The sequence below is a fragment of the Barbus barbus genome (genome assembly GCF_936440315.1).
Source record: "Barbus barbus genome assembly, chromosome: 31".
Classification (NCBI taxonomy): Eukaryota; Metazoa; Chordata; class Actinopteri; order Cypriniformes; family Cyprinidae; genus Barbus; species Barbus barbus.
The window spans coordinates 23,843,484-23,857,878 of NC_136759.1; the positions used below are offsets into that span (position 1 = coordinate 23,843,484).

At 35.4% G+C, this 14,395-nt stretch overlaps 2 protein-coding genes across 7 annotated transcripts in view; one reads left to right on the forward strand and one right to left on the reverse strand.

Annotated features, from left to right (window-relative positions):
* mre11a (MRE11 homolog A, double strand break repair nuclease) overlaps positions 1-7,668 on the reverse strand; it is a 126,351-nt gene extending 118,683 nt beyond the window's left edge. The window contains exons 1-2 of one of the 5 annotated variants that reach the window (XM_079388046.1): positions 7,602-7,668; positions 7,285-7,337 (exon numbers count right to left, since the gene is read on the reverse strand). In XM_079388046.1, the coding sequence (XP_079244172.1) occupies positions 7,285-7,307 (23 nt within the window). In that variant the 5' untranslated portion in view covers positions 7,308-7,337; positions 7,602-7,668. Of the gene's footprint in view, positions 1-7,284; positions 7,374-7,523 lie in introns of all 5 variants that reach the window. The other 4 variants (XM_079388048.1, XM_079388047.1, XM_079388050.1 and 1 more) reach the window with 4 other exon arrangements.
* A 108-nt stretch (positions 7,669-7,776) lies between these two features.
* Positions 7,777-10,166, forward strand: LOC306850926 (ankyrin repeat domain-containing protein 49-like). 2 transcript variants are annotated; one of them, XM_079386898.1, is made up of 3 exons: positions 7,777-7,842; positions 8,346-8,589; positions 8,706-10,166. In XM_079386898.1, exons 2-3 carry the CDS (start codon positions 8,371-8,373, stop codon positions 8,895-8,897), a joined length of 411 nt encoding a protein of 136 aa, XP_079243024.1. In that variant the 5' UTR covers positions 7,777-7,842; positions 8,346-8,370; the 3' UTR covers positions 8,898-10,166. The 2 variants fall into 2 exon arrangements, with proteins under 2 accessions (XP_079243024.1, XP_079243025.1); XM_079386899.1 differs by having other exon boundaries at positions 7,798-7,842; positions 8,371-8,589; positions 8,706-9,234.
* Positions 10,167-14,395: the final 4,229 nt, after the last annotated feature.

Sequence of the window (14,395 nt, forward strand, 5' to 3'; positions counted from 1 at the left end):
GTGCTTGTAAATATTGCCTATCTTGTCGGTGAACTAAGTGAGTGAAGTGACATTTCACGGCTCTGTGTAGTAATTCCCGCTCCATTTGAAAGCAGGTGATGGCGATTTACTGCCAATCACTTAGTTTGGTAATTATACATTTATTAGTTATTTATTAATAACCATTTTAATCTATTCTACCAGATAGTACTGCCAAGCAAAGTACAATAAACGCTCACCATAGGCAGCATGTTAATTCTGACCCTGCAGTTAATTCTGACCCTGCATTTTCTACTATATGAAAGATGTTCATGCTGTCATCTCAGAACCTGAGCCAGCAACTTCCCCCTACTCTAAATTGACCTTTCGCAAAGACCCCCACCCCCCACCCTTAGTTACTGTTGCTACGTCTGACAAACCATGGCACTTTCATACCACACATCATGTTCTCATGCATTGAAAAATACATCACAAAGAGGACACTGACAGACAAGACAGAGCCGGCTTTCTTTTAGTATGAAACAAAGTCTCAGTGTTCAAATTTTGTAATTTTTTTAAAAAGAAATTCAAAAAACAAATACTGTTTTGTGGCTCTTTAACATGTCGTGACACATCGCTGTAGCGCCTCAGTTCAAGCGGCACATGAACCGATCATCTCTTCATCTTTACTAGTCATAGCATGAAATAAACATGAATGAAATCAGAAGGTATCTTGTTTCAACCGTGAAAAGATGTCAATACAACAATGTTAATTTACTCTCCTGTCTGGTTTGTTTTTCAGCGTCAGACTGCCCGTTAATCAAACTCCCGGCAAAAGGGTCAACTGAGCAGCCAATATTGAGCAAAGTACAGAAATTACTGGGGCTAAAGAAATGCCTGCAGTTAATGCCACATGCTGCAATTTTCACACGTCTCTTTAAAAAGATTTTTAATGAAATAAGGTATTTTTGTCATTTGGAGCGACCACTCATCATGTGGTGCGACAAATAATAGCAATAACTGTATTAAAATAAAATAAAAATCTGTATGTGATGCGTATTTTAAACCGCGCTCGTGTTAACAGATTTTAAAAGCGTTCACACTGCACATGGTTGCACAGTGCGTTCCATAAGCAGTTTGCAGCAGGGCAGCAATTGATTCCACCATAGATATGTATACTTACATATCTATGGATTCCACACTGAGTTTGCTGCACGCACTGAATTAAAGTGACAGCGCATTATTTGCAGTCAATATGAAAACGAAATGTAGTAATTACATCATAAATGCATATAATTAAAGTCTACTGTGTTTCACAGTCAACACATTTGGCTTTTTGGCTAGGTTTAAAGGAAAAGAGCACTTTTATATAAACAAGACAATAATAGATGGCACTCGTGGAGGTAGGAAAAAGTTCTTTATGAATCACAAGATTGCTTGTAATAAAAAATTAAATGCAAAAAAAAAAAGCAGTAGAGCTGACGGTTTCTGTCAGTGGTAAGTTTTAATTTAGAATGTTTGTGATAATGTAAGAAAAGTATTTTAAATATTTTTCCACTTGCTTGAGCAACTGTGTTGTGCTGTAAGCTATTGTGTAACAATTGCATGAGTGTAAAAACAAAAATGCACAGCACGATCAAACATTTAGGTGAGATAAATATATATATTTTTAAAATGTCTAAAAAATGCTCCCCTCCACCCCTCAAATTTAAAAAATCCCCTCTCACAAGAGTCACCTAAAAGTGGAATTCCTCCATTTTCAAAAATGAAATTCAGACCCTGAATAAATGTCTAAAATGCCTGATTGGAGTATTACTACAAATAATTGTACATGATAAAAATAAGGCTTTAAAAAGATCAGTATCGGTATATAATTAACAAATTTTTCCCCATGACTTGTTGGAAAATTTCAAGAAAAACTTTGCTGTCATTCATTCAAAATATTATACCATTTTAAGGTGAGTGATATTTGTATCTCCCCTATTGCAATACTCAACTGTTTTTTTGTTTTTGTTTGTTTTGTTTTTTTAGATATTTGAGAAAAACAAATCTGTGGTTCTTTTATGTGTGTCACACCATAGGACATTACGTCACACGAAAGGACAGAAATGGTAGTTATTAAATTACTTCTATTTAATTTTGAGCATGTCAATGGAGAAAGAAAGTTTAATTTTGATAAACAATATCAACATGTATTTTAAACAAAACAAAAAATTATTTATCAACAAAATTCAGTCTCGTAGTCAATCAGTGTTACTGAAACTCTTCTATAGACCTTTAACCCCCCCCCCCCCATTATATTTTAATTAAAAATAAAATTAAAAATTATATTTTTAATTAAAAATATAATTTAGGGGTGTCACACCAAAGGACAACAAAACGTAACACTTTTGTAGTGGTTCCAAAAAAGTTAAATATTTGAACAATTATGAGACAAAAATGTACCATGTGCACATCATGGGCTTCACAGGGGGCTTCAGTAACACAGGGTCCAGTGAAGGGGTCCTTCAACTAACTAAAGTTTTCTCTGGAATTGGCCAATTTAAAATCAGAATATGGTGTCAGACCAGAGGACATGGTTTTCAGAGACAAAATGTATCAAGTTCCTACACTTTCAGAAATATATGAATGAAAAAAAAAAAAGATTGCCATTTACTAAAATAGACTTGTACAATTATGCCAGAGGTATTTATTAACATTTTATGCTTTTCTTATTCATTTATAAAAGTTGTAATTTATTGAATCATGCTTGAGACAGATAGGACAATTTTGAGATTTGGCTCCAAAAAAAAAAAAAACACACTGCAGCTTTTATAACAACAGGTCCATGTAGGACTAGGGATGCATCGATCCTATACTCAGTATCGTTAACAGCTCCGATACTGGCATTTTCTGCAAATCGGGTATCGGTCAGACGAGACCGATCCAAATCCGATATTGTGCGTCTACTATTCTGTGTTATTGTTGAGCCCCACGAAAGGCACAAAAACATAAAGCACCAAAAAGTTTTCGTGCACTATATTTCAAGTGTTCTGAAGCTGTTCCATAGTTCAATGTGAGGTACAGATGAATATTTAAGTCATTAAATTCAAGTTCACATAAACTCTTCTCTCCGCTGCAGCTGTCTGTCTTCCTCCATTCAGCAATAAAACTGCATGTTGCGTTCGGGTTACTACAGTCAAAATGATGAAACTCTCTTCAAGACTGCACAGTAAGAGGTTTAACACAAAGAAATGGCTAAACAGATTTAATACACTATGTATCAATATTGCTCCCCTTTGTACTGAAGTTTTCTATGTGTACTCGGAAGGCTGTGCAGCCTGTGCGCTGACTCCCGTGTTGCTTCAAGCGCATCATTGGAGTAAGGCTCTGTAATGGAGCCTTTCGTATTATAATACTTTTCTGCATGAAATGAAATATTAGTCTTTCTTGTTCTGCCCTATCTACCATATGTTGCTGCCTTCATTACTGTGCTATACATTTAAAATAAATGTATTTTAATTTTATAGTATGCATTTAAATATAAATGTATTTACATGTTTTTCATGAATGTATTTTACAACAATACAAAGAGCAATGTGTAACATTTTACCAGATTTAGTCATACACTTATTCACTTTTATTTGTAAATAAAAATGTTTCACTAGATTTTATAAAAATGATTATAATAGATTTTATAAAACTTGTTGCTGAATTATGCACTAACCTAGTTTATAATAGTATTTTTGTCATAGATAGGGCTGGATATCGTTCAAAAATGTTCGATATCGATGCCGATACCTTGAGTTCGAAAACAGTTTTAACAAGATTACATTATCTCAAAAAACTTTGGTTTCATTTTTTTCAGCTTGTTGACATGTATACAGACTCAAAGACTCATCTCCTGAGCCACTGCACAAAGGAACAAAATATAGCCAACACAATAAATCAGTACAAATCATTTTAATAAAGCTCAAATAGTTTTCAGTTTACACTAGTGCGTGTTCGTTTTAAAACGCATAGCTCAGACAGAATCATCATTTCCATTCATTTATTCTAGGTTGTTAAAGACTTCAAGAAATTTAAAATCTTTATCCACTGGATGTTTTATTTTCTTTCACAATATGTTTTATTGTTATTAAATTCTATGCTGTAGTATGTCTAATTATTTGAATGCATAAAAACTACTTAGTTTATTCAAATTTATTCTTAAAACAGCCTTATGAAATGTTTTCTTTTTCCTCAGAAATTCTGTATCTGGTTTTCAAATTCAGGCATAAAACATTAATTTCATTTTTCTTTTAAATTATTAAAAATAAAACTATTTTGGCAAACAAAATTTTACTATTAAAATTAAAACATGGAAGAAATGTTGTGTGATCATTAATTAAAAAAATAAGAGTTTTAATCATTTTAATAGTAGCCTAGTAGTAGCAGTATGTACACTCTGCTGAACAATATTAATTTATTTCTGCCGCAGTGTCTTCCAAGTTAATCCGAACTTTTATTTTGACGGGTTTCCGGGAATACCTTTACAGTTCTGTGTGTATATGATATGACGCAAGTTTTACTCAAATCAAACGGTAAAATGCACATGAAGTGACTCTCAGAGCAGTTCTAGAGCTGTTGTTCATGTGTTTATGTCCTCATTTAGTGAGACGGCAGACGCTGAAATGTCACGTGAGCTTCAGTCTGTCAAGTAAGCGAAACTGCGCGATATAGAGAACAGACTGCTCCATACGCTTTCGAATTGCTCTCGCGGATGTCAAACACTGATCAATCGGCACCGCGTCACTTCTAGTCAAACACATCTAGTGCTGCAGGCTTATTGGCTCACTGACGTTAATGAGATTAACCCCTTAGGTATCGAAATTTGATACTCGGTGGTATCGAGGCAATTCGGTCGGTGCCTAAAAAGTATCGATACCCAGCCCTAGTCATAGATTATGATTATATATTTTTTCATTTGTTATTTGTCATTAAAATGAAGTTATATGTAGTAGATTGTGTTTAACACACAAAAGAGTGACAATCAGGTCAACACAAAGTAGTATAGAAATTCTACATTGATTGGTATCGGATCGGATCGGATCGGTTCTGAAAAAAAATGGTATCGTTGCATCCCTATGTAGGACAAAGAAATGTTTAATCATTTGCAGCATTTTAAATAAAGACAATATTAATTATATTCATTTTTATCTTTTGGGACAGTGAAAATGCCATGTCAAGTCAACAACCCATATATGGGATGACTGGAAAAATACCAGTATATATCATATTTCAAACGGTATGATATAATAATTTTGCTCAATTTGGTATTTCATACACTGCTGTTGAGAGGTGTACCTATAGGTGGCAGTGCAACCGGTAAATGTTCCCGGTAGCTTTTTTGTTACATTTTAAGACATTTTGTTTGCACTATTGAATATATTTTCATTGTGTTACTTCAGTTATATATATTTTTTTCAAAATGTAACCTATGTTCCCTGTAGGTTTTTTGTCACAGTTTGATCGAAAGGTATTAAGATATTTATTTGTTTTTATTATTATTTTAATAAAATTGTTTTGAATTCAATTATCTTTTGAGGCTGGTTATTTGTAACCTATGGTATCGATACCGAGGTATTACATTCTGGAAGCCAAAGTAATGGTATCGAGCCATATATATATATATATATATATATATATATATATATATATATATATATGTGTGTGTATGTATACATACATGCATGCATTTATGTATGTATGCATGTATAATGAACAAATATTTATTCTAAAGAACAAAAGCATTCCATTTCAAGCAGAGCAAAGAGAAAAAATAAAGCAGCCTGTGCCTATTACATATGGGAAACATACTTAAATTGGCCTATGTTTAGTGTTTATATTGTTTCACATGTTATTGTGGAGAAAAACAATAATATCCACATGTTCGGGTGAAAGTTGGCTCCTCAGTCTGATAACAATAAGATCGCTCACCAACACAGACGTTCCAGAGTTTTCTGTAAAACCACTCTCTGTTCAACAATGCATTAAGAGCCAGGGGTGTAAACTTTTGAACAGAATGAAGATTCTAACATTTCTTATTTTGCCAAAATATAATTTTTTTTTTTATTTAGTACTGCCCTTCAGAATCTACAGAAGATACTTGCGTGACGTAGGGCGTTGGCGTTGCGTGATTATTGAAGAGCATGGAGAGAGAACAAAACAAAACGCAATCACGAATTAGAAGCGCAAAACGAGGATTTGTAAACCTAAACGTCAGAGGATTTCGATATAAGCCAAGAGGAGATAGGTTTTCCTTTGCTAAAGTAAGGAAACTTTGCTTCCTTTGCTCCTATAAACAAACGTTGGTTTTTGCGAAACTCACACGCGCATGCACTGCGCCAGCGTCCTACTTCATCCGCCGGAAAGGCAGTCTGTCGTGAACGCGTGTATGACAGATAGGGGAAGTTACACAAAACTGTTTATATCTTTGTAAATATGGATTTTTATTTTTTTACAAAAACACATCGATTGGCTACAGGAGGTCTTTATTCACCCCCCGTAAGCCGTGTGAGGCATATTTTTTTATGGATTCATGCACTTTATTTTACGTGTTTTGGACTGTGTAACAGAAACACTGGCTGACTGCAATGATAGAGCTTAGAAGAGCCAGGACAATTTTGAATATTACTCTGATTGGATTCATCTGAAAGAAGAGAGTCATATACACCTAGGATGCTTTGAGGGTGAGTAAAACATGAAGTAATTTTCATTTTTGGGTGAACTAACCCTTTAATATATAGTTTTTCCTTCTGGAGCATCAGTGAGCGTTTGAACCTTCTGTAATAGTTGCATAGGAGTCTCTCAGTTGTTCTTAGTGTGAAAAGGTGGATCTCAAAATCATAGAGTCATTTTTTGGAAAAGGTTCAAATACACAGAAAAGCTGAAAAACCAAAGAATTTGTAGGACCTGAATGATTTTTCTGAAGAACAGCAGGCAGTTTAATGGTTCAGGACAAACACAGGACTCATGAACAACTATCACTAAACAACAACATCAACAACAAAAAACATTACTGTGGGTCATTCAGGTAACAACACAGTATTAAGAATCAATGTAAAATTTTGAACGGGGTCATTTTTATAAATTGAACTATTATTTTCTCTTGTGTAATACAAGTAAACGTCTGTGAAATATTTAAACGTTATGTGAAATTTCTTATTCAGGTCGGTACTATATAAAAAATAACAAGCATTTTGTATGATCCCTCTTATTTTGGTAAAATAATTAACATTTTGCAGATTCTGCAAGGTGTATGTAAACTTTTGACCTTAGCTGTAGCAAAAGTTAAATTATACTCACATGGTGTTTCCAGCTGATGTCATACTGTGTAGACACTGAAAATGATGATGACGCTGATCAGAAAATAAGAGCGATTCAAATCTGTTGATCTTGATTTAGAGATAAAGTGAAGTGAACTTCAAAGTTACTATACTTTCACGCAGAGAAAGCTACAGACTATGAGATATATGTTGTACATGCCATAAATTTGCTTATAAACATGCGTGAAGAGTAGATTTGTTTCTAAAACTGTAACTTACTAAATAAAGCGGCTGCAAAGTGTTTCAGACTTGACCTGCTCTGATAGTTAATTCAAAACAAAATAAATATAACTTTACCTATGAAAAGAATCAATGCGCTCACTAAAGCACGTTCACATATAAGCAATTTTGTCCCTCCCACTACGGAAGTAGTCAAGCTTATGTTCGCGGGAAGTTTTTTTTAATCCTGGGAACTGTAGTTTAGATATTCATTAGGAATAAGAGAATGGGCGATTCAAAAAACTACATTTCCCAGCGTCAAGACCGTTTCCGTACTAGATCTGTGAATATGTTGTGCTCCGTGTGAATAAGGCTATCGGTGAGTTTTGTTTTGCGTGAAACACGTTATGCGATGCGAAAACATGAAATACATGTTTTAATAGTTTAAACGATGGTTATATATATCGATATAAAGTGATCTGTCTGCCTATTGAAAAAGAGACTAAGGTGGCACCATGATACAGTTATGGAATTAGATGGTGCTCAATGATAGAATTAATTATTTTTTTCTGGTAATACATATTAAATAAACATATACATTATTTAAACAAATATATGTATATGTAAATGTATAAGCACCATTTTTTTTTTTGATAAACTTACATTTGCGACAAGTTAAGAAAAATGTTTTGTGATTCTGTCATACAACCTTGGGTAATAGTGTTAAATGCATGCACTACAGTTTCTGTAAAAACTGCAAGAAAATGCTATCAGACTATTCACTTCTCTTTTTGCTATGCTGTAAAACTGGTCCAAATGATGTTACCTCATCTGTCTCTCTCTCTCTCACACTCTCTCTCTCACCCCAAAACACACACGCAGTCTCTTGCTCTCTCTTGCTCTAAAGATGGACTCAGTGATGGATTTTCCAGAAGACTTTAACCAGACTGACTTGCTGGAGTCTCATGGACACATGATCCCAGTAGGGACAAAGAGCGGCTGGATGGATGAGGAGGAAGGAGATGATGATGAAACCTGTCACACTGAAGAATGGTATCAGCAACAGGAGTTTCAATTACAAGACACTCCAACTGAACTGATATTATGGGCCACTGAGAGGAACAGAGTATGCAAACATATTTCATATATATCCAGGGGTTAAATTGGAATTTATATAGGGGGGCTCTGTGGTTGCCTGAAAAACCTTCAGGCTTTGCTCTCTTTGCTCTCCCCTCTCTGCAGGACATCTACCTCAAACGCTGCAAAAATAGAGCTGTCAAAATCATCAAGGACTCTAATCACCCTGGTAACCATCTATTCACTTTGCTTCCATCTGGTAAGCGCTTCCGTAGCCTGATGGCAAAAACTGAGAGACTTAAGAGGAGCTTCTTCCCCCAGGCCATCAGGCTCCTAAACTCTAACTCTGTGTTATAACATCACTTGACTCCATGTAAATATCAATATACCTATAAGCTTTTCATAATTTTTTCTACCTCATATTACTGCTATTTAAATACCCTGTACAACTTTTTTGCACATTCTTTTGCACATTCCTGTTATATTACTATTTATGTCAACAACATACTGACCTGCACATTTATATTTATATTTTTTTATCTTATCTTTTATTTTATTTTTTTCTACTTTTCTTTTTCTTAATATTTGTATTCTATACAATTGCACTGTCCTTGGAGTGGACCTGACTTACATTTCACTGCTGGTTATACTCTGTATAATTGTGTATGTGACAAATAAAAAATCTTGAATCTTGAAGGTTCTTCAAGGGTGCAAAGCATACAAAATCTTATATCAATTGACAAACTGTAAAATATAAATTGAGAGAGCTTGAATTAGTAAGAACAAGAAAAGTATAAAATACAATATATAAACATGCATAATAAAAATACATTTAGTTAAATGTTAAATTTAGTTAAAAATGTATGAGGATAGTCCACTGATTAGGGACCAATGATATCCGTTTAATTTTTTCACAAATTCGGTGATGCGGTGGCGCGAAGACCCTATTGGAATTGCTCAGATTCTTCTTTTTCTTCTTCTCCAAAATCCAAAATTGCATTTTGAGAGCCTAAATATGATCGAAAACTCATGAAACTTTGCACACATGCCAAAAGTGGTGAAAATTTTAATCTGATATGGGTTTCAGAAGTGGTTATGGCAAAATGGCTATGATAGCGTCACCTATAAAATTTAAACTAAGGCCGAGTTTACACTGCATGTTTCAAGTGACCCAATTCCGATTTTTTTCCTCCCATGTGGCACAGATTGGATATGGCCCACGACCGTGTAAGCAGGAAAAAATCGCATGGATTCCAATATTCTCTGATCGGTTTCAGGTCTCATTCATATGTGGAAATAAATCAGATATGAATCGGATACATGCATTTGCACCTGCCGTGTAAGTGGTCAGTTCGGATCTTCCCCTGTAAATGCGACTCCTACGTCATTGAAAAGTGAGGGGTTTTTTTTTACATTTTGTGGTACAGACATACCTGTAACAAATGAAACATCTCTAGTGGAGTAGCAGAGTATTCATTTTGTTCGTTTGTGTTAAAAAAAGGCGATCTGACACTGAAATGTGTTGAAATTTGTAGTAGGCTATATTATTTTGATGTATAGATGTAACTATTGCATTAAAGTCAATCAATTAAACTCAATGTACTATTAAAATTGATTTGTGATGTCATATGCTATTTTTGGCTTGTTTCAGGAAATGCAGTGTAAAATGCACACATCGGATACGGGTCGCTTTTAAAAGAAAATTGTAAGCACAGATATAGTCACAAAATCAGTCTTGGTTATCAAGACTTGCAGTGTAAATGCAGCCAAAGTGCCTCTCAAGCTATGTGTAAAATTTGCTAGACACATGTAACACACCAAGACATTAAATTGCGAAGATCTTGAGCTTTTGTTGAAGGGCGTGTCCGTGGCAGCCTGACAAACTTTGATGTTTCACCATGAAAAAGGAAGCATACAATGGGCATACAGGGCCTCATTTACGAAATGAACGTACGACAGAAAATTGGAGGAGCGTCTCGCTGCAGAACACAAGATCCAGGGGGCGTGGTTGGATCCAGATCCAACTCCTCCCACCTTACATATACCTATCTCCACCCCATGATCCCTAAACCCACCTATCTCCACCCCTAAACCTACCAATCTCCACCCTCTAGATGTGGATCCAACCATGCCCCCTGGATCTTGAGGGCTGCAGCGAGCCCTACTTGGAAATTTGGGCATACGGTCGTTTCAACGCAAAACTTGGAATTTATCAATATGGACGTGAGGGGTGGCTGCGATCAAATCTCATGTCTGGTCTCAGCTCGTGTACGCAAGTTTTTGAGTTAGCCTGAACTTGCGCGCAGCATAGTAAATCTGGTGGAGAATTGTAGAATTGCATTTTGTTCATTTGGGTTATTTTCCTGACAGACAACCGAAACTCGTTAGTTGATCACTGACCAGTAAGATTAGAATGTATTTTGTTATTGTTTTTTTTGGTTTTATTCAGGGCTTTAGCTTAATATGCGCAAATAGCAGCATATACAACAAACCATGATTCACACATCATCGCATCATGCAGCTGCAGTACTTCTGTGAAAGGAGAAAAACAGAAATTATGTCAAGTCACTATTATTTGTATAGCATTTTTATAGCATTGTGTCAAAGCAGCTTTACATCAGCTTGGCATAAAGCTGGGTGGCTTTACATCAGCTTTACAGTATTTAGATGGGGGGAAATAGTGTGTCGAAATAGTGTCATTCTCCTCTGGCCAGACAAAATCAGCAGTTTAAATCTAGGCTAAAGCAGAATCAGATTGTGCAAAGGACTCATCTGGTTCCTGTGGTCTTCCCGATGGCAGTCTAGGAGACAGGGTCTTCACTGGGGATCAGTCTCTGGGGCTCATCTAGTTGTCCTGGTCTCCGCTGACATTCAGGGCTGTAGAGGTCATCTCTAGGTGCTGATCCACCATCTGATCTGGATACAGACTGGATCCGGGTGGCTGCAGTAACCATCTGATCTGGATACAGTCTGGATCTGGGTGGCTACGGTGACCTCGGAATAAGAAAGAAACAGACCAATATTAGAATAGATGCCATTCTTCTAACGATGTAACAAGTACATCGGGTGTTATGGGAAGTGTTCCCGGTTCCGGTTGACCTAATTAATGCAGCCTAACAATCCTTTAACGGATTTAAATTATAGAAATGCGGTAGTGTATTATGTGTAAACCAGGTTAAAGAGATGGGTCTTTAATCTAGATTTAAACTGACAGAGTGTGTCTGCTTCCCGAACAGTGTTAGGCAGATTGTTCCAGAGTTTGGGCGCTAAATAAGAAAACGATCTCCCACCCGCAGTTGATTTTGATATTTTAGGTATTATCAAATGGCCAAATATCAAATGGTTTTGAGATCGCAGCAGACATGTAGGAATATAGTGTAATAAGAGCTCACTCAAATACTAAGGTGCCAAACCATTCAGGGCCTTATAGGTAATTAGCAAGATCTTAAAATGTGTATGATGTTTATTAGGGAGTCAGTGCAGTGTTGACAGAACCGGGCTAATATGATTATACTTCCTGGTACTAGTAAGAACTCTTTTTAACCAGCTGGAGTTTATTAAATGCGCAGACCAACCACCCAATAAAGCATTACAATAATCTAGCCTCGAGGTCATGCATGCATGAATTAATGTTTCTGCATTTGACAGCATAGGTTATAATTTAGATATATTTTTAAGATGGAAAAATGCAGTTTTACAAATGCTAGGAATATGTTTTTTGAAGGAAAGATTGCTATCAAAAAGTATGCCTAGGTTCCTAACTGATGACGAAGAAATTACAGAGCAGTCATCAAGTATTAAGACAGTGATCTAGGTTATTACATTACAAGTTTTTGGTCCAATAATTAACACCTGTTTTTTCAGAATTTAGTAGTAAGAAATTGCTAGTCATCCAGTTTTTGATATCAGCTATACATTCCGTTAGTTTTGCAAATATGGTATGTGTCATCGGGTCGCGATGAAATGTAGAGCTGAGTATCATCAGCATAACCGTGAAAGCTAACACCGTGTTTCCTGATAATATCTCCCAAGGGTAACATGTAAAGCGTGAAAAGTAAGGGGTCTAGTACTGAGCCTTGAGGTACTCCATACTGCACTTGTGATTGGTATGATACCTCTTTATTTACTGCCACGAATTGATGGGCGGTCAGATAAGTACGATTTGAACCATGCCAGTGCACTTCCTCTAATGTCAACATAATTTTTTAGTCTGTTTAAAAGAATGTTGTGGTCGATAGTGTCAAACGCAGCACTAATATCCAGTAGCACTAATAGAGAGATACAACCATGATCAGATGATAAGAGCAGGTCGTTTGTAACTCTAATGAGAGCAATCTCGGTACTATGATATGGTCTAAAATAGTGTTGTCAAAAATACTGAAATATCTGAACAGTACCAATATTAATTTCCCGAAGTATCAATACACCGATACTAGCCGAGTGTCACTTTCACTTCTCTCCAAAGGCGCGTGGACAAGCACCACACGTGACCGCACTCGTTTCCTTCGCTCTGGTTAAATAGCAAAAGTGAAGTGAATAGAAAGATGACTGCTCTGGTTGTTAAAGAACACAGCAGGAGCGCTATCTGTAGGGATTTATGATCTCCGCGATGCAGAGAACGCGCACGGAATCGCGGAACCCAGTCATAAAAACTGAATTTACAGTTGAGGAATGTCACGGAATTTGTCAAAGTTTGGATGAATTAATCAAAAGTAGGTCATTACACTTAAATCAAATCGCGATATGGACTAGTATCTGTAACTATTAAGCTGCAAAAGTAGATTTAAATATGAATCCTGCATGTTTTGCGCATCTCTGTGTGAATGTGCTGCACCTGCGGTTTTGTTTACTAATGTGGCGCTCGCAGTGATTTCAGCGTCTGCCGTCTCAATGAGGAAATGAATACATCAACAATATCTCCAGAACTGAGATACTTTACGAGCAATTTACCATTTAATTTGAGTAAAACTAGCGTCATATCATACACACACAGAACTTTAAAAGTATTCACGGCAACCCGTCAAAATAAAAGTTCGGTTTAACTTAGCCTATTAAAGACTAAGAAATAAAAGTGCCAGAAATAGGCTATATTACTATTATTTAGTAGAATGTACATAATACTACTACTTACTACTACTACTGTTAATTTTTTTTAAAAGAAATAATCACAAAATATTTTTATTTTAATAGTAAATCCCCTTCATTTGCCAAAAATGTAAATGTTTAATTTTCATTAATTCAAATATAAATTCATTAAAATTGTTTTATGCCTTCATCTGATATCCAGTAAAATTTAAATACACAACACAGAATTTCTGAGGGGGAAAACACATTTCATAAGGCTACTGTAAGAATAAATAAAAATTGTTTGTATGCATTCAAATAATAGACATGCTAAAACACAGAGTTTGGTAACAATAAAACATAAGGTGAGAAAAAATAAAACATTTCATACGGCCCTAAACTTGTCATTTTTGTAACACTTTTAATAAATTAAATGTTAAATTGTATAATTTTCATGATTTTAATGAATTAGACATGCTTTTAGATTAATAGCATTTAATTTGACCATTTAAAAAATCCAGAAAAATTAAAATGGAAAAAATTGAATGTAGAAAAAAAAAAACGAAAATGGTATCGAATATCGATATTTTTCAAGGTATCGTATCGAAGTTAGAAATTCCAGTATCGTGACAACACTAGTCTAAAACCTGACTGGAACTCCTCACATATAGCATTTTTCTCTGAGAAGGAACATAGTTGTGATGATACTACCTTTTCTAAAATCTTTGACAGAAAAGGGAGATTCGAGATCAGTCTGTAATTAAATAATTATTTGGGGTCAAATTGTGTTT